The following is a 26,365-nucleotide window of genomic DNA, read 5'->3' on the forward strand; positions in this document are numbered from 1 at the left end:
ACAGGGAAGTCCTATGGTGCTTCCTTTGAGTGAAAGATGAGCACAGTACAGTGAGATATTTTGAAAGGCATAGATAGATAAATACCTATCTGTATGCAAATATATGCATAGAGAGAATGCTTTCACAAAACTTTTATTACAGTGTTTTGTTATAATTGTTCCACTTTACTATTAGTTGTTGATCTCTTACTGTGCCTAAATTATAAATTAAACTCTATCATACACATGAATATATAGGAAAACACATTATATACAGGGCTTGGTACTACCCAAGGTTTCAGGCATCTGCTGGGGGGATCTTGGCACTTTTCCCGGTGGATAAGGGTGGACCACCGTACATTGGTTATCTGTTGGTGTGTAACAATGTTACCAAAATTTAGCAGCTTAAAAGTAACACATGTTTATTATCTCACAGTTTCTGTGGGTCAGTAATCTAGGCATGATTATCTGGTCCTCTTTTGAGGGTCTCACAAAGCTGCAGTCTCGTCTGACACTGGGCTGAGGAGGGATGTGCTTTCATGCTCACTCAGGTTGTTGGCAGAGTTCAGGGCTTGGGTTTCTTGCTGGCTGCCTGCAGAGGTCACCCTCCGCCCCAGCGCGGCCGCCGCTCCCTCAGAGGCCACAGGAGGGTCAAGTCTCCAGTGGGACAGCTGCCCCAGCTATGTGCCTGCTCACATACACACAAGTGCACACATCCCAGCTCCTTGGCCACAGTCCGCTGATTAGGTACAAGTCACAGGTCATGTCCATATCAAGGAAAGGGACAGCACAAGGGCTTATGGTCAGGCACTGGGAAGAAAGGTGACCACTAGATGCGTGGGCACTGGTGCTCGGGCCCAGTGCGTACAGAGTGCCTGGTACGCAGTTGGTCACTGAAGCTGTCTGCGAAGACAGGTGGCTTTCTGAGAGGGTTAGTTTCTCACGCGGGTTATTCAGACAGGTGCTAGGTGATGCGTGCAGGTGCATAATAACTAAGTGCAGGGAGGGCTTAAGCCAGATGACCTTTAAGATCATCTGTGACCTAATGCAGGCACCAGGCAGGTAAACGAGCTGCCCTCCTGCTTGGAGGCCTCTTCGGGCAGCCTCCGTCTTGCGCGCTATCCTTTCCCTTTCCCTGGCTTCACTGTGCAGAAAGGGCACTGCGTGGTTTTCACAGAATTCTAGGAGTGGTTTTGGTCCATCTTACAACAACCAAGCTTTGAGGGTAGGGATGGGGGTGGATACATTTCACTTTACTGAGATTTGCAGGAGCCCAGGCCCTGTTTTCCGCTTCTGTGTCTCTCAAAACCCGAATCAGGCGTGGGTACCTAGACTGCACTCCATGAAGGCTGTATATAAATGGGTGTCTCCCAGAAAGGGAAAGGTGACAGATTGCCCTTCTAGAGAGATCTAGATCTTGCTGCTGATGCATGAGGGGTTTTGGCTGTCTGTTTCTCTGCCCAACTCAGTCATGTGCCTCCGCTGTTTGTGTGCAAGGCTTGGTAAATACAAACTTTCTGTTTAGCAGCCCAGCCTTTGAAGAGGACAGATAAGGCAGCTTCACTGTGGTTGCACGGAATCCGGAAATGTGCTTTTAATGCCGGAAATGCACTGATGTAAGACATACGTAGTCTTGCGTGCTGAGTTCATCAGTGCAGATAGCAGCCCTTTTGTGCTTTCTGCCTCTGAAACCATGACCAGAGAACCACACGTGCCACCCATGCCAACACCCAGATGCACCCTGGGTCACGCCCACACTAGCTGCTGGCCTTGGTGCATTGGGGAGGGTAGCAGAGGATGGCTGAGGGACTCAACTACCATGCTAGTAACTAAATATTAGCAGTACAAGAAGTATGAAGCATCCCTGTTATTTCTTTAATTGAAGCAATTCCCCAGTACAGTGTTGAGGTGTTAATTGCTTCTGCACTCCCTTAGTTGACAGATAACGTCCTTTTTTTCACCTGGGTAAAAGAAGCAATTATTGTAATGCTCTCATGGGCTTGGTGACATATTCTTTAATGGATTTTAAAGACATTGGTAGGGCATTGTGTTTTTAAAAAGAAATTGTCCTCTGCTCTGTTCTTGCTTGATAATGAGGGTAGCGATTGGATTCGGACCACATGATGAATCTGTTAAAGGAAAATATGCAATGAAAACAAAAGACAGAAGTAATATTATTCCAGGAAATATGTACCTAGATTCCAAATATGACAAAAATATATTCCTACGTGTGCGTATATCACTGGGTTGAACAAAGGTTAAACGAACAAGCAAAAGAAAACAGTAAGCCTTTTCTTTCTTTCTTTCTTTTTTTTATTTTATCCTCACCCGAGGACATTTTTCCATTTTTTGTTCAGATGGAGTGGGAGGGAGAGAGAGACAGAGAAACATCGACGTGAAAGGGACACATCGAGTGGTTGCCACCCACACAACCAACCAGGGCCGGGGACAAACTGCAACCAAGGTACGTGCCCTTAGCAGGAACCAAACCCGGGTCTCTCTGGACCACAGGCCATCACTCTAACCACTGAGCCAAACTGACCAGGGCATAAACCTTTTCTTTAGATATTCAGCAGGGTATATTTCTCACAAATTTCAACACAAAGCTGTTATTTTCTGGAACTGGTGTGGCCTTCCAAATGAGGGCTTGGCAGGTCAAGAACTCAATACAAACCAGTAAATATTCTTTTACCCATTGTATGAAAGTGACTTTCACAATCCACTTGAACCACAATTCAATTTAATGTTTCATACTTACATTCAAGAAGTCCAAGAAAAATAGTGTGAGAATTTTTTTATTAGAATTTGGGGAGGGGGGATTTTGATAAGAGTTACTTCAGCAACTTCTCAAACCAAGACAACCCATGTTAATCAACGTGCTATAATAGAAAGAAGATTGAATTTCGAGCTGGGACCCCTGGTTTCACGTTCTAGTGAAATGATTTGCCTGCTGTGGCGTTCTTAGGCAAGGCATCGAACCTTGACAAGCTTCAGCTTCTCCATGTTTAAGATCCTGGTTTCTGTGAGAATCAAGTGAGAAAGCGCAGGTGACTGCAAGTGGCCCAGGGGTCCGCAGAGCGGTGAGAGGCGTCGTCAAAGGGGGAGCTGGAATGGGCGGCACCTGCAGCTTGTACACTTTTGGGGAGGCCAGTCTATGAGAGCACAAGTATACTCTATCTATTTTTTTTTTTCTTTTTTTTTTTTTATCCTCACCCGAGGACATTTTTCCATTTTTTGTACAGATAGAGTGGGAGGGAGAGAGAGGAAAAGATAGAGAGATAGAAACATCGATGTGAAGGGACACATCGAGTGGCTGCCACCGCATGACCAACCAGGGTCGGGGACAAACTGCAACCGAGGTACGTGCCCTTAGCGGGAACCGAACCCGGGTCTCTCCGGACCGCAGGCCGACGCTCTAACCGCTGAGCCAAACCGGCCAGGGCTATTTTTCTTTTTCTTTAAATGATTTCTCTTTTATTGATTTTAGAGAGAGAGGAAGGGAGAGGTGGAGAGAGAAACATCGATGAGAGAGAACATCGACTGGCCGCCTCCCGCATGCCCTCCACTGGGGATCAGGCCCACAACCTGGGCATGCGCCCTGACCGGAAATCGAACTGAAGACTTCTTGGTGCCTGGGTTGATGCTCAGCCACTGAGCCACATCAGCTGGGCTCTATATTTTTCTTTTTCATGTTTTAAAAACCATGTGGCCATGTGAACACATTGCTAGGACCCTTCCCAGGGCTTCGGAAGAAGCCTGTAGCCGTGAAATTCCTGGAAATGTAAAAGTCAGTCGCTTCTCCCGGTCATTGTTATTTCCAACTCACTGAATGCCGGAGCTGGGTGGCCGAACCTGCCATCTGACGGGAGTTGTACTTGTCTTTTCACAGTGAAAACCTCTTTGCAAACAAAATCTTACATAAAGGAGCAAAAGAGAGAAGAGACCAGAGTAGCTGATGGTGGGACAAGGGGTGTAGAGCTGTGCCTGCCTGGCCTCCCCCTTCCTTCGGTACCTTAAGAACTTCCGTTGAAAAGTGGAGTTTGGAGGAACACACTGTATTTCCTTCACTCGAACACCCTCTTTCCCCCAAAGATTTTAACAACCGTGAAGCCAGGATTCATCTTACGGTTGTCCTCGAACCTTCAGTGGCTGTGATGTCAATCATGCTGCCAGAGCCCTTGCTCAGTTCATTCCTGGTGCTGTGGTTGGTAAATGGGACCCCTTGAAGTTTTAAGGACCATCTGAGGGAGGAACACGCATTATCGTGTAAAACATTCTGTTGACCTTTTTACATAAGATCAGGGAGACACAGCATCAACACTTGCCGAACAGGTCTCGGCCGCTGGGAAGGAAGGCGGGGGACAGTCTCCGCATTCTCTGCGCAGCGTGCCTCGCCCCGTTCTTGACGTCCAGGGGACAGCGTCATGTGGGAAACACGGACGTCAGCGACACTGCCTCAGCGGGAATGTGATGATGTCGGCTACCCAGACCCATTTATCTAACTTACATTTTCCTGTTCGTGTGTGCACTTTGAGTGATTTTATAAGGAAAAATTTTTTAAAGCAATTTAGTGATAAGAAAGCATTATGTTGTAACTTAATTGGCAACATTCCTTAGTGGTAAATTAAACAACAGTGTGTCTCCGGTTATGGCATCTTATAGTCAATGAAATATGGTGCTTTTAGCATCGTTTGGTTCAGTTCTCTTAAGTTGCAATCCAGAGATTAACCCCCAGAGAGGGTCAGTGACTGCCCAAGGCAATGTGGCTGGCGTCCAGGACAGAGTGAAGCGGTCGTAAATATGTTTCGAGTAGTCATCCATTAGTTAGCCCCACACTGGGGCTAACTTTCTTTTATTCATCATCACTAATCATATTTGCTATGATTTTTAAATGCTTAAAATCTGTATTTCTTACTAGAATATAAATTACTTGAGGAAGGAACTAATTCTGTTTTGTTTATTACCAGATATCAGAGTACCTAGTATTTAGCAAATAATCAATGGCTATTCGATGAAAGGATGGATGGATGGATGGATGGATGGATGGATGGATGGATGGATGGACTAACATGTTTCATCCTCAGAGTAAGACTATAAGATAACTGGGTAAGGTGACGGTGTATAAGGTGATTGAAATACGAACACAAAGGACTGAGCAGAAAGGAAACAGTAATGACTGGTTTGTCTGCTAGACCCCCTGCTGCTCACCCTAATGGGGAGCCTTTCCGTAGGGACAAGAACATACTTGCTTCTCATGTGGGCAGAAGGAAAGAGCTGGAGCAGGAGAGGGGCCAGAGAAGGCCAACCTGTGAGGGGGCGGACGCTGAGTGGGGTAGGGAGCTGTCCTTGACATGGGCGCCACGCCTCCTCCAGTTCTGAATCAGCAGGGTCTCCGTAAGGTTCCCATGAAACTCCAGCTGCCTGAGGCTGCCTGGCCCCTCCAGGGATCCCCACAGGCTCCCTCGGTGCCCTGCCTCTTGGTTATCTGCAGTGACTGCCCTGTTAGCTTTCCATCTGTTCCTTTATTTGATCAAGTCTCATAAAATAAGAGATAGTCAAATAAGTGCCCCTGACATCGATGACAAAATGAGAAGGACAGATTTACTGATTCACTGTTAGCCTAGAGCCCTGGCATCTGTCAGAGGCTGGCCTTTGTTTCTCAGCCTTTTTCTCAGTATATTTAATCTACACACTCATGTGTCCATGGTTGAGCAATTACTTTATGACGACTCTGAAAATTGATAACATTGAGTTATATGAGGGGGCAGTTCCATGTACTTAAAACAGATACAAATTTCTGCTTAGCAAATGTTCAGGTCTCAGTTTCCTAATCCACGCAGTAGGAGTAATGTCTTCTTCACAGGCCTTTTCTGGACGTTGAATTAGATAGTGGATAGGAGAATGTTTTTCAAAGTATTAACTACTTTTAAAACGATGGGTAATCTTAAAAGGTATCGGGGACCCCTTTGCTGTAATTTCTCCATCCAGTCCGGTTGTCTAGCCCCTGCTAGACTCCTGGGTGCTTAGGGATCCGCGGAAGGAGGAGGCCAGGAAAGTAGAGCTCCAAGTCCCACTTTGCCCTGATTCCTTAAGAAGTCTAGTTTCTTATCGAAGTTTACTCTTCCTCACTCTCCTCTTCAGGCAGCATGAGATCCCAGGCACTGTCTTTTCAGTGATCCTTGAAGAAGCAACAGCCCCTAAGAGGTGTTCAGCTCCCCTAACTCGGGCACTAGCTAAGCCTCCGAGCTCACTGGTGACTAGCTCTTACTAGCTGCGAGAGCAGCCCCACCTAACATCTGTCTGTCGTGGGGTTTTTGTCACTTCCGGAGTGCTCCTTGCTTCTCTCCCACCAGCTGGACAAGACACACCTCTCTACCATCCCTTGTTCAGCTGGACTCCCAGACCAGACCACCTCAGCATTCTGATCCTGGCAGCTCTAATTCTTCTTGTTTCCGTGGTTATTCAACATAAGGTGCTGGCCAAAAGGACATCAAAGAAGACGTCCATCAAAAATCTCTCCCCAGCAATATCTCATTCATTTGCTCAGCAATTTGCTATAGCACAGAGTCTGTAGATGCTCCAGAAATATTTTTGGACCAAAAGGGTGCACAAGTAGCTATGAGAATGCAGTTCGTTTCTCGGGGAGCGCATTGGAAATCAGAGTAATTTCAAAGTTAGCCACGCCCAATGCTTACGTTTAACTTGAAGAGTCCAGTTTTCAATCATGCCAACAACTTTGGAAATGTGATTACAACCACCTACAAGTAAAAAATCACAGATGGAGAGTTTGCCCGAAGGAAGAGCGCCCAGGGCTCTTGAAGTAAGTGCAGCTACTGAGTCTCCTGCCCGGGACCTGCTGGTCTTTATGGAGCCTCGGATGTAAATGCCCACCGCTCAGGCCACCCTGCTCGGGAAGAGGGGAGGACTCCCCGAGGTGAGTCACTGCTCGTTTCTAATGTCTTGACTGGTGTCATTTCGATTATTAGACATCTCTGTAGGAACAATGACTGGTGGTCTGGGCGTTGTCTGCTATTCCACGACTCCTACCTGACGTACGCTCCGATTATAGAATATCAGCCTAGCAGAGGATGTTCTTTGATTTGCACTTGGCTCAAATCTGATCTGATCCAAGATCTTCAGGGTGTCCATGAATTACCCTGAAATTTTATACAAAATTTTTCTGGGGAGAGGGCTCATGAGTTCATTAGATTCTCAATGGAGTCTATAACTTAAAAAATTATTAAATACTACTGCTAATTGTTTTTGTCTTCTATTCATATCAAGATACAGTAAAAATTTGCAATCTAAGTACCTGGCATTTTCTAATATCCAAATAAAAATAATAATAATGCCATGGCTAACATATAACATTGAACACCCACTATGTGGCTAGTACTACAGTAAGTTCCTTATAAGAATTTTATCAGTTAATCTTTTTTTTTAATCCTCACCCAAGGACATTTTTTCATTTTTTGTTCAGACAGAGTGGGAGGAAGAGGGAGGAATAGAGAGAGAGAGAAACATCAACGTGAAAGGGACACATCGAGTGGCTGCCACCTGCACGACCAACAAGGGCCGGCGACAAACTGCAACCGAGGTACATGCCCTTAGCAGGAACCGAACCCAGGTCTCTGGACCACAGGCCGACGCTCTAACCGCTGAGCCAGACTGGCCAGGGCAAGAATTTTATCACTTAATCTTCACAATACTCTAGGGTAGATACTGTTATCATGCATTTTAGAGATAGGGAAATTAAACACCCCTCTCCCAAAAAAATTAAATAAAGTGTTAACAAGTTGTGATTCTGGGAAGCTAAATAGCAAATGTTGACAATTAAATCATTAATTTTTTGAGAAGTTGAAAACTGAAAGAATTCTAGTAGAAGCGTATTTTGAAAGCAGTGATTGTTTTTTGCTTGGTGCTTTAGGGGATACATGGTGTCTGAATCAGTTACACCACGAATCCGTATCTCTGTCCTGTTGTTTAAAAACCCTGATCTATACAGCACGTGCTCCCAGGGACCTCGGGTTTTGTATTTGGTATATCCTCTTTCTCTTAACATGCAGTCCTCCCTGTCACTGTGTGAGATAAACACCCATCATAATTTTGTCTTTCATGACTATTGTAACTGGGCATATTAATGTGTTGTTCATTCCTGCCACTAATCCTACTGATGCTCAGACTCCCGGGAGATGAGATTCTGGTAGGTCCCTCGTGTCACTACATAGAGGTGGCAAGTGCCCGAAGACCTTTCTCTGCAGGTGTGGGTGGCAAGAGCTGCAGCCGTTCAGCTCAGAAACACCACCTTGACTCCCGCAGCTTTGCTGAACCAGGGGATGTTAGGAGGAACTCGGAATGAGTATTGGGAAAAGCATCTGTTTATTTCCTGAGGGGGGTAAACTTTCTAGTGGCACCACTAAAAGCAATATACAGATAAAATTATAGCGTGAGCCATAATATTCTCTCCAGAAGTAATACCCAGATGTAGCTAAAGCATTCGGTGTAAGCCTCAATCCCCCTCACTAAATCAATGGTGAAAAATAATCAACCGAGTCAGCTTAGGGAAATATGTCCGCTCCTGTTCAGATTCTGCTCCTTTATCATTTCGCTCTGCACCATTCAGTGACCGTTCCGTTTGCCTCGGGCCAGGGCCCACCGCCCGGTCATAGCGCCCTGCGCTGGGAGTGACGTGCTCCTGTATCAGCAGCCACCAGGAAGCACCTTCAAATGAACAGCAGTCTAGGCCCTGCCGATACAGGAGGGGACAAAGCAGTGTCTCCATCACTAGCATTTGAACATCTGTCACTTACTGCGTAGAGTTTTGATCAGTGTATTTCTATTCCACTGTTTATGATATGTTTTAAAGTCCATGGTGTTACTGGAACTTCAGGAAATAGAGAACCTCACTGATGTCCATTCTGCTGAACGTGCCTGAGGTGGTTGCTTTTCAAATGTATTTTCTCTTTGTACGTTACAGATACGGGGTGAGGGTCCACAGACCCCTCACTTGGTTTGGGGTGTGACGAAAACCAGCCTAAGACGAGGATTTTTCCTGGGACTTAAATCTCATTCAGTTTCTCTCTGTGTGACATCCTGTCATGTAACTGCCCTCCTCCAATTGGTCACAACAACACAAACTGCCTCTCATTGTTCAGATTCCCTTTCTTAAGGGGCAGATGTCAATATCCCCAAACAAACAAGTCAGAAAGCTTCAGATCCTCTTGTCTCTCATAGTTCCCACACACACACACACACATACACACAGATTTGTCTCTAACTCAGGGTAGTTCTTCCTCAGTTTACCTGGAGTCTATGCCATCCACATCACTACTAGTAGATTTCAGTCTCTCGTGAGTTGTCTACATGTCCCCCAAATCCACCCTATCCCACTGTCTTGGCATCTGCCTACAGTCCCATTCTGAGCCTCCCTTGCAGCTAGGTGTGGATAGGCAAGTGTGTGCCTTTGGATGTGAACAGGAGGCCAGTGGGGGCGTTTCGGAGAGCTCTCTTTCTCCTTCCACCTGGTGAATGCAGACAGAATAAAGTCCTAGGACAGGCGTCTCCAAGCTCCCTCAGTTCACAGAGCCCTTGGTGTGTTTTGCCCTGGTACCTGTTGGTCAAATGAAATATCAACAGTTCTATTCATTAAGTAGTTAGGTCCCAACAGCATAGTACATAGTTGTATCCTAACCACTTAGTAACTACTTGAAAATATATATATAAATTAAGGCAACCACAAGTATTTAGTAATGGTCTACGTGTGTACTTGTTGGGCATTGCACAACTTCTCAAACCTTCCAATCAAATTAAATGTTACAATCTCATTTCCTGTTCCACACTGATATTAGTATAGATTTTTTTTTTTTCACAGCAACCACCCAAAACCCAGCTTTGGAAAGATAGGGCTGAACACAAACTCTCTCCAGCTAGTCAGTGATGGGGTGCCCAACAGATACCAAGTAGGCTGTATCTTCCTCAGAAATATAAAATCCTCCCTGACAGGCTGTGAGTTCACTAGCAAACCTTGAGGCACCTTAATGCACAGTTTGGAAACCAGACCCATAGGAGGCAGCAGAGTCACAGAATGGAAAAGAGCGCAGATCCCTGAATCTCTTTGTGGCGATTCTTGGTGGTTACGCTGAGTGAGTGCCCTTGCAGGTGTAAGCTCCATGGATCATGTCAAATCCAGACCACTTATTTCTTGCCAGTTGGCCATTACCTGTTCCCTGTGCTGCTTGCTAGTTTGGAGAGACTGCAATCTTTGCTACATGGTCCTCTTGATTCTGGGAGTGATATTTGCAATTTAAATCACACAGAAAGAAAATTTCCTTACGTGTTGACTTGCCCATATTCCATGATTTCACTGCAGAACTGGATTTAGTAAGCCTTGATATGTGTGTGAACTCATGCAAACGAATGCTCTGTCTTCATCTCCTTTGCCATTAGATCATTACGCAAACATTAAACACCAAGAAAGACATCAAATGATTGATTAATCTAGTTGAGAGTGCAGGTTAGCTCACAGAAAACTCCAGAAGCATGTTCCTCCCTCTCCAGGCTGCTCTTTTTCTCCTGCCCCCTTCAGACTTACCCATAAAAGACTTAGTCCTTCAGAGACTAGAGATACTTATTGGCAGTTAACATTCTTGTGATTCAGCAAATTTTCTTGCAACAATCTTCTGTCTTTACTCCTGAGCTTCGCCTAATTTAGATTCCTCCTTTGGTCTGTTCTGCTTAGCTAATCCTGATCAATAAGGACAGACAGATTAGACAGGAGACAAAATTGTGACACAAACGTTGCATTTGGAACAGCGGGTTCTCAGGTTACATTGTTGGCAGGCTGTCTCCTCTGTGCCCTCTTTCCCACAACCCAACTGTGGCATGCTGGTCCCTGAACCATTTGCCTCTGTGACAAGGCTGTAAGCATCGCAGACTTTTTACATCTTTGGGTTTCATTGTCTGCTCACAGCAGGCACTCAATAAGTGCTTGAATCAATGAATGCACAAATTAATTAAATGGTGCATGAATATTTTCTATCTTTTGTATTAAAACTAGCTCTTGGGGAAAGATTTGAAATATTTTTAAATAGGAAAGTAGTTGACTATTACCAGTTTTGAAAGTAGCCCAGATGAATTTATAGTTTAGCAGAGACCAAATTAAACTAAAGGAATTGAGCTTTTCTAGATTTTCAGTGTTCAGCTAGAAGCCTGGAAAGGACCTGGGTTCCTTCTGAAGAAAACCGTATCATCCACGTCCCGTGAGACTGCACCTATGCACTGGCGTCTCATTTCATGCAGGACGCATGTTCGTGAAAACTTGAGTAGGAATGAGGTTCTTATGAATTGAAACTTACTTCTCCCTTGCCGGGTAGTACTATTTCATAGTTGCTTCTTTTGACTGACCTTTAAGATGAGCCCTTAAAAACTATGCTTCCAACTCTTCAAGTTAAGATCTATAATCAGATGTTTAAATATACAGGATCACTCTACGTGTTTAAAGAAAATGCAAAGAATTCTTTTGTTGGGCAAAATTGTTGAGCACGGTACTTCTCTATAGTGTGAATACTCATCATCTGTTATGTAATTTTCATTCATTATTAACTTCATTTTTGAAAGTACTTCACACCTAGTCTTCTACCAACAAGAACTTATAGGGAGAGTTGTTTAGTTCATCTCTGCAAATATCCATTGAGCCTGTGTATGTTTCGATGGGCTGTGTAGGGGGTGGTTTGTTACGTCTTAAGGGGGCACAGGTACAAGGCACACCGTGGTGGACTTTTGTCACCAGTGCTTCTAGTAAATGGTATAAAAGGCTCTGTGCTTTAGTATACTCGACAAGAATTTTGATTCTTGAATTTCAGTCATTATGTGCCCTCACACAGAACGTAGTAAATGAAACTGACATCATTCACCCTCATAAACTCTTCCTTGGCTTTTACTTTAAAGGTCAGTAACAACTCACATATGCGGTGTCATGAAACCCCCGTGAACAAGCAGTGCGCTGGGCGACCTTGAAAGCCCTGCCGGGAATGGCATTCTGTGAGTCACGGAGGAAATAGTGACCCGTCTCCACCCCCTTGCCTCCTGTCCTGTGCTTCTCTGCTGTTCTTCGTAGATCAGATGAGAGATCATTTCCTTCCCCAACGCGATTTGATTTCTTTCATTGGCAGGTGGGATAGTATCCCGACAACAATTAAAAACCTTTGTAAGCACTCATACAGATTTTTTAAATAACTGGCTCTGTTATATGTAATTAAGGAAGAGGCAGAGATGTGCCAATGCTCTTTTTGGTTTTTTGACTTTGAAAAAGAAAGTCTGTTCTTGCATTTTAAGTAGTCCTTGATGTCCCAGAAGTTCATAACCCTTGAAATTCATAACCTGATTCAGAAGGGATTGGAAAATGACCCCCTTTCCCCATCCCTACCCAGAAAGTGTGTATGCAGAATGGGGATAACTTCACAGAGAATTCTAAAGCAGTGTTTATCATAATTAGCCTCTGGACTGGTGAATGTTGACTCTACTCATTTTTAATTTAAAGGAAGGATATCCTTCAAGTTTTCTTACTTTCGGTTGTGCCTAAAATCAAACGATTTGGGTTCCCTATTAGTGTATGGACATTATCCCCACAAGATCTGTAAGGTTTTAAATTTTTATGTGTAGAGAATGAGCAATTTACAGCAATTACCCCCGTTTCTGAGGACAGAACCTGCTTTAGCATATTGTGACATATTCTGTAAGAAGCAAGGCGAGGGGTTCCGGGAAGCCGTTGTACTTTGTTTTCTGAAAGACAGGAAAACACTATAGCATCCAAAGTGTTCTCCTAGGACCTGTAGAAAGCTTCCCTGGTGTGAGCCATCTCCATCAGCTAGAATGTCACGTGAGCTGAGCGTGGGCTCTGCTGCTACAGTGTATACATTTGCATTCATATGTTTAAAGGTTCTAGCCCCTTCTTTCACAGGTCTCATTTCCCTCGAGAGCAACCAGAGAAAGTCACTTGAGAACAGCAGGAAAAAAGGGCGGTTATTATCATTTGTACATAAGCCACGTCGGACTTTTTATTGTGAACCTAGAGTGAACTGTCCCAATGGTACCCATTTTAATAACCTATAATGGAATATCTGCAGGAAATCTTGAAGAGCTGCTCTGCAAATTGCGATGCAAAGAGGCTACAGATCTTTTCCTGTAAAAGAAAAAGTGGAGAGAGTTCACGGGGAGGCGTCAGTTCCTCGCACACAAGACAGTCTCTCATGTTTCTAATCTCATTTCATAAGGCAAATGCTTTTCTTTTTAAACAGAGGAATTCAAGGGCTCCACCGTGGTTGAGCTGATGAAGAAGGAAGGCACCACGCTGGGACTGACAGTGTCGGGCGGAGTTGATAAGGATGGCAAGCCGAGGGTCTCCAATCTGCGGCAAGGAGGAATTGCAGCGAGGTAACCGCGCCTCGGGGAAGGGTGCACAATGGGACACGGGGTGTAGTTAACTCAAAAATCAAAGCTCCATCAGAAAAGGTCACTGATAAATAAATGGCAGCTGCCATCTGCAGGGCAGCAGCACAGCGGGGCGTGGTTCAGGAGTGTGGCTTTTCTGGCCTGTGCAGAAGTCACCAGGGAGATCATCTCAGGAGCAGCCAGGGCCTCGTAAGATTTTAATTTTAAAACACCTGTATGGCTCTAGTCCCCAGATGTGCCACTGAACACAGAGGGGCTTCGGTGGGAATGAGACACTTTGATCATGTATGTGTGGAACAGGTGCCCATGTAATGTGCCCGGGCAAACTGCCATCGAGGGCTGGGCTGGGCCCGGCTCCGAGCGTCTACGGAACAGTTTTGCTGGTTTGGCACCTTCTGTGCTTTTCTGCTCATCGGAACATGTTCCTGCCGGAGGCAGCGAGTCCTGGATGCCGGGCAGGGGTGCGCTCGCTCTGCAGACAGACTCCGCGGTCACCAGGGGAAGAGGGCTGGAATGGTCAGGTTTCATTAAAAGCGAGGTCAAGGTACTTTAAGTGCCAGACACCAATGCTCCACATAATCGCAAAATAAGTTGTAAGAGTTTTTTGCGATATAAAGTGTCATTTGAAATAGTGATGACTCCCGATGGCGAACCTGTTTGTACAACTAATTTATAAGCTCCACCCACTTGATTGCTCCATGATCTGAGGCACTGTTTGGAAAACAGGCCGATGTCAACACCAGTCTTCATTTCCTTTCTTCAGACTTTTAAGAGACGTCTTTGCACACCCATAGCCCCCTTTACTGCATAAGAGTCACGGCGAATCGTGCTGCTTGGGCTGCATGTGTCTCCAGAGCTGCTTCATGAGAAGCGAGTGTGACTAGGGGACATGCCGCTGGATTGTATTGGTGCTGTAATTAAAAGTAGTGTTGTGCCCAGTCTATTGATAAGATCTCCACCCTAGGGTGCTTATCATCTACTAATGGAGATATGGAATAAGAAACATGAAAAGTTGGGAGCAGTAATAGCAGTGCAGACAGTGAAAAGCAACAGCGTAAGCGCGGTCACAGCAGCCGGTGCCTCGTGGCCCGATGAGTGTCAGTGGACCCGAGGTAACCGTGAGAGCATGTCCTGCGGGCTGCAGCGGATCGGGGAGGCTCACTGAAGAAGGGGTGATTGGAGCTGGACTGGTATAAATTCAATGAATGAGGTATTTCTGTTTGGGGAGAAAGTATTATTGAAGGTTCTGATCAGTGACAGATTTTAAGCCCTATCCTTCATCCCGCTCCTTGCTGTTGGCTTAGAAGTAGGTTTGACTTAAAGCCCAGAAGTAGCCAGGGTTCTAGTATGATGATGAAGAGAGACAAGAATGTTACCCAAACCCAGTATTTTTATTATAATTTCTTCTTCACCAATACTCGTCTTTATCGCTCATGCTGTAAGCAATGCATAGCAACATAAGCTGGTGGCTTTTCTTAGCAAGTTTCCAGGGAAGGTATTGAAAGCCGTGAAATGTCCAGAAGACAGGTGGGAAAAATGAGAGAATGCGAAGGAAGAAAAGAGGCCTGGTCTGTCCAGGATCTGGATAATCTTCCCCGCAGAGAACCAACCCTTTTAGGGCAGAGCAACTAAAAAATTCTCTGTATGTTGTTTCATAGGGCTCTTTAAAAACAGAGGAGGCAAAGGGTTCGGGGGGAAATCAGAGACAGCAGTAGACCCAGGGCAAGACTCCCAAAGGTGAACAGTCAGCATGAGTAAGAGGGATCCGCCGACTCTCGTCCACCACGGCTGTGTCCCCACTCTCGGGAGCCAGCGTGGTCCAGGAGGCTGGACCTCCGCCACGTCAGCCTTATGATGATCATGAAGGAAAAGTGGAAATAGAGTCAGACTGGCCTGGGGAGAGGACGGTCCACTGAGGCGACGTTCCCTATTTTGCAGAAGTGACCAGCTGGATGTGGGTGACTACATCAAAGCAGTGAATGGGATCAACCTGGCCAAGTTCCGCCACGACGAGATCATCAGTCTGCTGAAGAATGTCGGGGAGAGAGTGGTTCTCGAGGTGGAATATGAGCTGCCCCCCGTCTGTAAGTACTCAGGGCCCAAGGCGAACGGCTGCACCGCGTTTTCGCCTAAAACGCTGTTCCTTATTTTTCTCCCTTTTGCCATCATTAAAGGACACAGAACATTGTTTCTTCATATTTAAAAACTATTTAAATAGCCCTGGCCAGTTTGGCTCAGTGGTTAGAGTGTCAGCCTGTGGACTAGAGAGACCTAAGTTTGGTTCCCGCTAAGGGCATGTACCTTGGTTGCAGTTTGTCCCCGGCCCCGGTTGGGGTCGTGTGGGTGGCAACCAGTCGATGTGTCTCTCTCACATCGATGTTTCTCTCTCTCTCTCTTCCTCCCTCTCTCTCTTCCACTCTATCTGAAGATAAATGCAAAAAAAAAAAAGTCCTTGGGTGAGGATTAAAAAAAATTTAATTTAAATTGATGAACTTATAACCTGCTCAGGAAGAATGGAAAAGAGCATAGATGACAATGACATTATATAGGACTCATGTTTCGTTGCTGTGATCTGTGAACTTTGTATTTGCCAGGTCAGCTTTTTAAATAAATAGTAAACATCTTTGTAGTTCTGTGCATGAAAGTCTGCCCAGGCTTTGCACTTAGTGATGAGGTTTAGGAAAAGCATGTTTAGTGTGTTTCCTATTAATTCTTTATAGTTATGTTAATTTCTGAAGCATAAAAATAGATTCAGAACACATTACTGTCAAGTAACAGTGATGATGATGATGATGATGATGATGATGATGATGATGATGAAGATGATATAACAAGAGCAGCCAACACATTTTTAAACCTTACTAAATGCCTGGCATTGTATGGAGCCTGACTGGCATTGATAAACATTTCTCACCACACAGACAGTCAGTGGAGCAGGCTGAACTTTGGTGTCAGTAGCCACGTTCAAATCCCAGCTCCACCTTTTACTAGCTATATGCCTTTCAGAAAGTTACTTGAGCTTTCTGAGTCTCAGTTTCCCCATCTGGAAAAAGGGCACAATATTAGTTGCTACTCATAGATCTGTTGCTAAGGATTAAGTGAGTTAGTATTTGTAATACACTTAGAATAATGCTTGTCACTATACACGTTTTTGATAAACAATTAATATACAAACCGACTGACACTCAAGATAGGCATTATTATCATTATTAGTCTCATTGTCCAGTGGCTTAAATTAAGTATCTTTCCCAGATTAGTAAGCAGCAAAGTCCGTTTCTGAACTCAGGCTCCCTGACTGCAAAGTCCATATGCTTCTTCACTGTGAGGTGTGCCTCCCGCTATGTGTTAATGCTGTCCTACCTTTAAGCTACACGATTCTAGAAACACCTCTCCTATTATTAAGCTATTATCATGGATGCCATCCTGAGAAAATTCTTTGCTTGTCTGTACTGGTGAGAACGCAGGTTGAGTAGTAATAATAAAATTTTATTTGTTCGGCCTTGATTTATTGAGCATTTACTAGGTTCTAGCCACCACTATGTACATCAATGGCATTTACATTCTGACAGGGGAAGACAAATAAGCTAATAAAACCACGATAAAGAAGCTAATTACACCGCATGACTGCGTGGGGAGAAGCAGGAGCAAGGAGAGGGGTTGGGAGGGCTGCCAGGGGTTACAGTTTCCAGCAGGGGGCTTAGGGACAGCTTCGCTGGGAAAGTGACATTGGCAGTGACTTGAGGAGGTGAGAAAGCTGGCTGTATGGATTTCATGGGGAGGAGAACTGCAGAAAGATGGAACAGCCAATGCTAAGATCAAAGGGCGGTAGTATAGCTGGACTTGTTCTAGAAACATTAGGGAGGGCGTGAGGCTGGAGCAGCGTGAGCATGAAGTGAGAGAGGAGGTCAGAAATGCAAAGGCTGAGGTATCTGTAGACCACTGGAAGGACCTTAACTTTTGCTCTGAGTGATATAGGAACAGAGGCGCGACTTGATCTGATTTACATTTTCAAAGGCTCCCACCGGCTGCTATGTAAGAACAGGCTTTCGTGGCAAAGGCAGACGCTGAGAGACCAGTTGTGGGGCTATCACCGAGCTCCAGGTGAGAGGTGGTGGTGGAGAAAAGACATCACATTCTTGATCTATTTTGAAGGCAGAGCCAACAGGATCTTCTGGCGGATTTGATGTGGGTTGTGCAGGAATAGAGGAGCAAGGACCAGCCCAGGCATCCAGCCTGAGCTGCCAGAAGGATGGAGTTGCCGTGAATGGAGGGCCTAAGAATGTGCGCAGAGTTGATTGGCGAGGGCAAGATCAGAGGTTTTTATGTTTCAAATGCTGCAGCAAGGAGGTCAGAACTCAGCCCAGTGCACGGGCCGGGCTACAAGCAGATGGTAGTTGCTGCAGCCCCCAGAGGAAAACACAGAGGCCGGGAGAAGGGTTAAGTTCAGCAACATAAACAGGAATGAAACAGCAGGGGGCCTTGTAAGCCATGTTGGTGGATCTTGGATGGTGTTCAGTGGGCAATAGAGAGTCTTTAAAGGCTTATAAAGCCAAGGAATGGCATCGCCAAATCTGAGCTTTTAGATCTAGCATTTTAAAAAAACGAAATGGAGCCCTGGCCGATTTGGCTCGGCAGTTGGAGCATCGTCCCGCAGACCAGAGAGGCCCAGGTTCGGTTCCCGCTAAGGGCATGTACCTCGGTTGCAGTTTGTCTCTGGCCCTGGTTGGTCGTGCGGGTGGCGGCCATTCCATGTGTCTCTCTCATGTTGATGTTTCTCTCTCTCTTTCTTCCTCTCTCCCTCCCGCTCTAGTTGAAAATAAATGCAAAAAAAAAACCAACCAAAACAAATGGAGACTAGATCAGAAGCTATAAGCTCTTACAATTTTTTAAAAGAGGGGTGATATTCTGAATAAATATAGCATTAGTAGGGCTAAAGGGGGGAGGGTGGGTATCAGATATATTCAGGGGTTAAAACCTATCATGACCTGGTGATTATACCAGCTTTTCCTTCTTCGTGCAATAAATCTGATGGGAAAGGGAAAGTTATTTTTAAACACAAAAGTGTGAATTTTAGAGTGGATAGCAGATAGAAGAGGTCTATTCTCCAAGGATTATCTCTGTCATTTTCTATTATGTTTGGATAAATTAATAAGATTTCTGTGTTCAGCGAGGCTGAAGGAATTAATCAGCCTCCGCTGAGCTCGGGCGCCGGAGCGGGAGCAGGCCACCACAGCGCGGCCGGGAGGAGCCCTGGCTGCGGAAGACAGGTCGCCCGAGGCTGAGACTGCTAACTCTTTCAAGAGTCACAGCAATCGGAGACTCAGCCAAGCCCGGAGTCTAGGAAAACGTGGAAGAAAGAGAGAGAGAGAGAGAGAGAGAGAGAGAGAGAGAGAGAGAGAGAGAGAGTGTGTGTGTGTGTCTGATCTGATACATGAATACTGGAACTTTGATCTTGGGCAAACCACTTACCTTTTCTAAGATTCAGTTGCTTTATTTTTTTTCTTCCTTAATCCTCACCCAAGAATATGTTTTTATTGATTTTTAGAGGAAGAGGGAGAGAGAAATATCGATGTGAGAGAGAAACATCGATCAATGACTCTCTGCCTCCCTTACATGCCCCAACCGGGGATTGAACCCTCAGCTTAGGTATGTGCCCTGACTGGCATCAAACCCACAACCTTTTGGTGTGTGGGACAACGCTCCAACCAACTGAGCCACCTGGCCAGGGCACGATTCGGTTTCTGTATGAAAATGAAATGGTCGATCTACATCAGCTCTAAAGTTCTTCTTGACTTTAAAATTATGCGATGTTTTGAGACTGTATTTAGAGAAAATATTACTAGTGTCAAGTATTTATGTATGAAGGTCTAGAGCAGCGCCTTCAATTTTTTTTTTTTTTTTTGGTCACATAACCCCTATAGAATTTTGAAACATTATATATTACTCATTCATTTTTTTAGTTAACACCTAAAATTCTTTATCCATAAGCCTAAATAGTTGGAAAGGGTATAATTCCTGGCATGGTTTATACATCCTTAAATACTCTTTTTATTCAAAACTTCGAGCTACATACTTTATGGAATATGTTTTATTTTATGGAAAATGCCACGGAGGATTGGCAGAGGCAGGCCTCCCTGTTAAACCATCAGTTAAGTCGGACTAGCTTTCTATCAGGAGTCCTTCTTTAATACAAATAAATGTTTGAAGCATGTCCCTGACACAGCCTTCTTCCCAATTCTAATCCTAAGAGAGACAGATGGTGATGGTGATGGTGATGGATGGTGAGGGTGAGGGTGAGGGTGAGGGTGATGGATGGTGATGGTGATGGATGATGATGGTGAGGGTGACGGTGAGGGTGAGGGTGAGGGTGAGGGTGATGGATGGTGATGGTGATGGATGGTGAGGGTGAGGGTGATGGATGGTGATGGATGGTGATGGTGATGGATGGTGATGGTGATGGTGATGGATGGTGATGGTGATGGATGGTGAGGGTGATGGTGATGGTGATGGTGATGGATGGTGATGGTGATGGTGATGGTGATGGATGGTGAGGGTGAGGGTGAGGGTGATGGATGGTGAGGGTGAGGGTGAGGGTGATGGTGATGGTGATGGATGGTGAGGGTGAGGGTGAGGGTGATGGATGGTGAGGGTGATGGTGATGGTGATGGTGATGGATGGTGATGGTGATGGTGATGGATGGTGAGGGTGAGGGTGAGGGTGATGGATGGTGAGGGTGAGGGTGAGGGTGATGGTGATGGTGATGGATGGTGAGGGTGAGGGTGAGGGTGATGGATGGTGAGGGTGAGGGTGACGGTGATGGTGATGGTGATGGATGGTGAGGGTGAGGGTGAGGGTGAGGGTGATGGTGATGGTGATGGATGGTGATGGTGAGGGTGACGGTGAGGGTGAGGGTGAGGGTGATGGATGGTAATGGTGATGGATGGTGAGGGTGAGGGTGAGGGTGAGGGTGAGGGTGAGGGTGATGGATGGTGAGGGTGAGGGTGATGGTGATGGATGGTGATGGCGATGGTGATGGTGATGGTGATGGATGGTGAGGGTGAGGGTGATGGATGGTGAGGGTGAGGGTGAGGGTGAGGTGAGGGTGAGGGTGAGGGTGATGGTGATGGTGATGGTGATGGATGGTGAGGGTGAGGGTGAGGGTGAGGGTGAGGGTGAGGGTGGGCAGGAGCAGTCTTAGACCTCTTCCACCTGGTTCATTCTGGGATTCCATCTGAAGGAGCAGCAGCTACCCAGGGAGAGCTCCTCCTTTGGCAGAGGGAAAACACTTCCAACCACTGCTGACATCTCTTAACATCCCACTGGCCAGCGAGTCATGTGGGCAAGCCCAACATACTGCAGTGGGCAAGAACACAGCTCCCGGTCTCTGTTGAGGTAGGAGTTGAGGAGGCAGGGGAGTAGTATACAATCTAGAAAGATCCAATTTACCACAGTAAAATAATAGGAATATGCCTGTAGTACATATAGAAACCAAGGACAACAGGAGAACTAAAATACGAGGAAGAGTATTTCTTCACTGTGAAACTGGTTTCTACCCAACCCTTCTGTGTACCAGATTCGATTCTTTGGGGACACCCTTTAATTGGCTCGTTATGACCACATACACACATGTGAAGTAATGAGTAAAATTCACTTGGCAATATAGGATATCTTGGTTCTGAATATAAAAATGTGCTCATACATATGAAAATTATAAAGACCAAATCAGTTTTATTAAATGTATTAAAATGTAGTCAACATTCGCATTTATCTTTGTAAACAATGAACATCAATAGTGTGATAACCTAATGCTGTAGATAATCCTAGAAGTCTTTATATTGACTTTAGATTTGATTGTAAGATTTGGCGGTCTGCAAGATTTCGCTCAAGCAAAATTAAAATGACGGTGCTTTGCATTCCCGGAGTAGACACCCAGCCAACAAGGACAGGTGGCCGGAATTAGATTTGGTTGTACATAATTGAAAGTTTATTTAATTATTAAATGACATAATGTGTGTAAACCACCTTGCTGAGTTCCTGGCACACAGTAGATGCTCATTAATTATTTCCCCCCTGTCTCTTCCTTTCCTCCCTTAGCAACAGAACAAAAAGATCATGCACTTAACCAGCTTCTTCAAGTGGCTTGTTGGGTCGTAGATATAAGAAAACATTTGGTTTGAAGTCATTTTTTAAACTTAATTAAAACTGTATTTCACCAGTTTCAGCTAGTTGTATGCACTGTTTCCAGCTGATTCGAATAAACTGAAATTCCCCTGATAGCAAGAATATGACGTTTAATTAAATCAGCAGTGTACCAACACATTTGGTCAGCTGTAGGTTTATGTTGTTTTTCAGCAGATCCAAGTTCTTCTTGTACTTTATGTCCCAGCTGGATGTGTGCAGTTTTGTGAATTTAGCTGAATACTTTTCATAATCATGTCCTTTCCTTTGAGGATTCAGAATTTCTAGTAAAAATAATTGTAATTAATGCTCAATTAAAATTACCTCCTATATCTGTAATGGCAAGAAATGTTCTTTTTTAAAATGCCTTAAGTCATGTCTATCTAATTCTTGTTGATAGTTTTATCTCACATAGTCTTCAAGATCTAGTAACAGTGGGAGAAATGGGGCATTGGTAATGAAAATAGCACCAAATAATCAGATATCATTGTACAAATTCAGTACAAGTTCAATGCAAGACCATCAAATTCTACAGTTTGAAAATGTTTCTGTCTTTAGTAATAAAACCATTTTTGTATCCATAATGATAAAATATTCATTTGTAGACATTTTTTGTTTTTAATTCCGCAATACTGTACAATATAACAATTTTTCACCAGTCTTACAGAAGTTGGTTGCCTGTACCTTCATACAACTCATACCCCCATACTGTGTGTGATATAATTAGAGATCGCAACTTGGCTATAAAATTTCATTTTGTGAAATGAGAGCAGTAAACAAACACAACATAAGCATGATTATATCAAGTAAAATTAGGCAGATCTTTATTAGTCAGAAGAAATATTTTGAATATACTTAGGATTTCTTTTGCCCTCCTAGTTTCATTTGTGTGTGTTTAATTGCCTTGTGTTGTGTTAGAAAATGTATTTGTGTCAGCCTAACCTATGAATAGCAATTTGAGAATATTACTTTTTCTTCCATTGCTAGCTGCAAAATAAATACAGTTTCATAAGTTTTACAGAAGTCATATTGTTTTTGCATTTCATAAAGGAAAAATAATTCTATTTCTCACATGAAGAGTGTCTGGTTTTATAGAGTTTTAACAAAGAGAATATTATCTACCTAGAATCTGGCTACACAAGAGAAAAGGAAATACCTGTAATTTTGATTCCACTTGAACCTATACAAGTCACTTATGCAAATGACTCTTTTATGGTATTTGTATGTTATTCCAATTATATTTTTCTAACATTTTCTTTGAAAACAAATTATTGCTGTTTTATTACTCAAAGCACAAATTATTTGTAATGAGAATCTGCCATGTTTTATGCCACATCAAAATATTTAGAAATGTTATTACGACTTAAGACTTACTTTGCCTGTCTCTGTTCTGCTTTCAGCTGTCCAAGGATCGAGTGTTATTTTCCGAACAGTGGAGGTCACGTTACATAAAGAAGGCAATACCTTTGGTTTTGTAATACGAGGTAGGTGATGGTTAGAAAATATGAGCCATCAGATATTCTTGGAGGATTTGTCAGTGAAATATTGAGAGTGAACTAGAAAGTCATTCCCCAGAACACTGATGTTTCCAGCACATAAAGTCACCTCACAACATTTACACCCACTCTTTTTTCCTTGTTATTGAATGTATTGGGGGGACACTAGTTAACAAAATTATACAGGTTTCAGGTCACAATTCCACAACACATCATCTGTACACTATATTGTGTGTTCACCACCCCAAGTCAAGTCTCCCTCCATCATCATTTATCCCCCAATACCCCTCCCCCTTCAATCACTACACTGTTATCCATGTCCATGAGTTTTTTCTTCTTCTTTTTTCTCTTTTTTACTCAATCCCTCCACTCCCCCCAGCCCCCAGTCCCCTCCCGATAGCTGTCAACCTGCTCTCTATGAGTCTGTCTCTACTTTGCTTTTTAGTTCATTTTCTTTAAAGAGATTAAGCAATGAGTGGTAATCAAAGTGGAATCCAAATGACCTAGCTTTATTTTCAGCCGGTTAACACAGAGCAAGAAGTCACTGTCTGAAAACCTTGTCTGTTCAAAGTCATCCTACTTATCTGTCACTTTTCAGCATGCCTCTCACCTTCCCTTGATATCTTTCTATATCTCTGAGTCAGAAATGTTGATGAATGCTGGTTGCCAGAAGGCTTGAGGGGGGAGGGGATGAGCAAAAAAGAAGTGGAATAAGAACAAATTTCCAATTATAAAATAAACAGTCACAGCGGTGTATTGTACAGCATAGGGAATATAGTCAATAATTTTGTAATAACTTTGTATGGGGCCAGATTGTTATTTTAATTTTTTAAAAATTTAAAGCTAAAAAATTGACAATCCCCAGAAGAGGGGGGTGGTGGGGGAGAGATAAACCACAGAACTTATATGCATGTATGCATGAACAGTGGACATGGACAACAAACTGGGGAAAGGTCAGGGAGGGAGGGGGAGGGGGGAATCAGTGGGTGAAAAAGTAGAAACATTTGTAACAAAAATTAATAAAAAAAATAATAATAAAAATAAAAAACAAAAATTTTTCAAAAGTGATTGTTGTCACAAATCCCTGAGTTCATAATCTAAATAAAGATGATTGTTTCTCTTGGTGAAAAAAAATATGTTGATGAGTATGGCTTGATTTGATTTAATATATTAGGATTAAGCAACTTTTATTCTCCTGAAATACATTTTTTTATCATAGCTTTCTAAAAATAAATTGATGATAACCTTATCCCTTGGGCACCTTTGTACATCAGCTCAACTCATCATGAGATGAGATGAGATGACATTAGTAATAAAGATTTTGGGTGACTCCAACTTGTCTATAAAACCGTTCACCCTGAGCTGTAGTTTTGGATTTTAATATTCTGTTGTTCTCGTTAGCAGTTTTCTTCCGTAAAAGCAACACAGACATTAACAACTCATAATCCCTAGTGTTAAACTGAAGTTCGACAGCGAACTATGTAGGCATCAGGGATTTTTTAAGATTTTACATTTCTTGATTTTTTTTTTGTCTATAATATGTTGTACTTCACCAGTCAAAATTCTACCCAAATGTTTTAATAGCCATTAATTAAAAATAACTAAGAATCTTAATAACTATACAACCATCAAGGAATAAAAGAGTGTGCTCACTCCCATAGACTTGCCTTAAATGACCGAGCTTTACTCATTAGATTTTATTCTGTGTCAATCATTTAGCAAATCAATCATTCAACTTTTTATTAAAGATACGTCAACATGTCGGCATAGGGCCAAATACTCTAGAGTCACAAGACAGGACCCCTATCTGTAGTAAATTGCAGGCCAGTGAATTTAAAACATAAGTTGACAAAGTGCCCAAGTGAGTGGTAAGAAATATGGGCAGCAAGGAACTCATTGAGTGGTTTAGACCAGCAGTTATTACATTTCTCTGACCAGGTCCTATTTTTAGATGAAGCAACAAGATCAATTTGCCCTAATCATTTACCTTAACCATTTCCAAATTTCTGTGTAAAAGAACTAGAATAATATAATGAAAAGTCAGTGTATAAGTAATTTTAGCATGAGGGTGGTGTAGACAAATCTGTTTTTGCAATATAGGTGTGAAAGAGGGGCCCTTGAGTCACAGACCTACAGCCTAATAATTGGAAAGCTGTGGTGGAAGGTGCTGGTTCAAATATTTATCACTAGAGCTGTATGGTTAATCAATAACCAATCAAACTGCTAATGAAAAAGCTAAACCAATAATAATTCAGCATTAAGAAGTAAAAAAAAAAGTAATTGAAATCCACAGCTACCTCAAGACAGCTGATGATAAAATGTTAACAAGTGTTTTCCCCACAATTTGCAGGAATTTCAAACATCTGTCTGTGTGTGCATGCATAGTAAGAGTCTTTTAATATGAGCCTGGAATACGACCTGGTACATCATTAATGAATGAATGAATAAATAATTAAATGTTACCTAGATTTGTGTGGACATCAGACTTCTTAGTATTATACTGATGTTTATTTTTGTTGACCGTATTACAGATGTCCCCCACCCCACCCCTTGGTCCCCCTCCACCCAGTCTCCACCGCATCCCAGGCCTTCCCCACACTATTGTCTGTGTCCATGGGCTATGCATATATGCATTTAAGTTCTCTGGTTAATCTCTTCCCTTCCCCCCACCCCTCTCCTCTGAGATCTGTCTGTCTGCTCCATGCATCCATGCCTCTAAACCTATTTTGTTCATCAGGTTCCACATATAAGTGAGATCATGTAATGTGTGTCTTTCTCTTAATCCATTTTAATTTATGAGTGACACATTTTTGTAGGCTTTAATAACTCCCTTAGACCCTGGCGGGTTTGGCTCAGCAGTTAGAGCGTCAGCCCGCGGACCAGAGAGACCCGGGTTCAGTTCCCCCTAAGGGCACGTACCTCGGTTGTGGTGTGTCCCTGGCCCCGGTTGGAGTCGTGTGGTTGGCAACCAGTCGATGTGTCTCTCTCACATAGATATTTCTCTCTCTCTCTTTTCCCTCCTCTCTCTCTCCCGCTCTATCTGAAGATAAATGCAAAATTTGTCCTCAGGTGAGAATAAATACATAATAACTCCCTTAGTACATTGGTTAAACATGAATTTTGTAGAATTCTGCATAATTTTTCAATGAGAATCAAATAAAGAACTTATATTTTTAGATCAGTTTGAGGTCCGAAGGGTCCTTCTTGCTCAAAAGGTGGCCACCATCCATCCCTTAAAAATCGCTGGCTAATCACAAAAAAGA

At 43.6% G+C, this 26,365-nt stretch overlaps 1 protein-coding gene across 2 annotated transcripts in view; it reads left to right on the forward strand.

The window, feature by feature from the left end:
- The window catches only part of GRIP1 (glutamate receptor interacting protein 1), a 257,088-nt gene that overhangs the window by 89,284 nt on the left and 141,439 nt on the right, over window positions 1-26,365 (forward strand). For both annotated transcript variants that reach the window (XM_036251411.1, XM_036251412.1), the window contains exons 3-5: window positions 13,275-13,410; window positions 15,367-15,512; window positions 23,007-23,090. In XM_036251411.1, the coding sequence (XP_036107304.1) occupies window positions 13,275-13,410; window positions 15,367-15,512; window positions 23,007-23,090 (366 nt within the window). The remainder of the gene's footprint in view (window positions 1-13,274; window positions 13,411-15,366; window positions 15,513-23,006; window positions 23,091-26,365) is intronic.

Source organism: Molossus molossus, unplaced genomic scaffold (assembly GCF_014108415.1).
Source record: "Molossus molossus isolate mMolMol1 unplaced genomic scaffold, mMolMol1.p scaffold_m16_p_10, whole genome shotgun sequence".
In the NCBI taxonomy this organism is placed as follows: domain Eukaryota; kingdom Metazoa; phylum Chordata; class Mammalia; order Chiroptera; family Molossidae; genus Molossus; species Molossus molossus.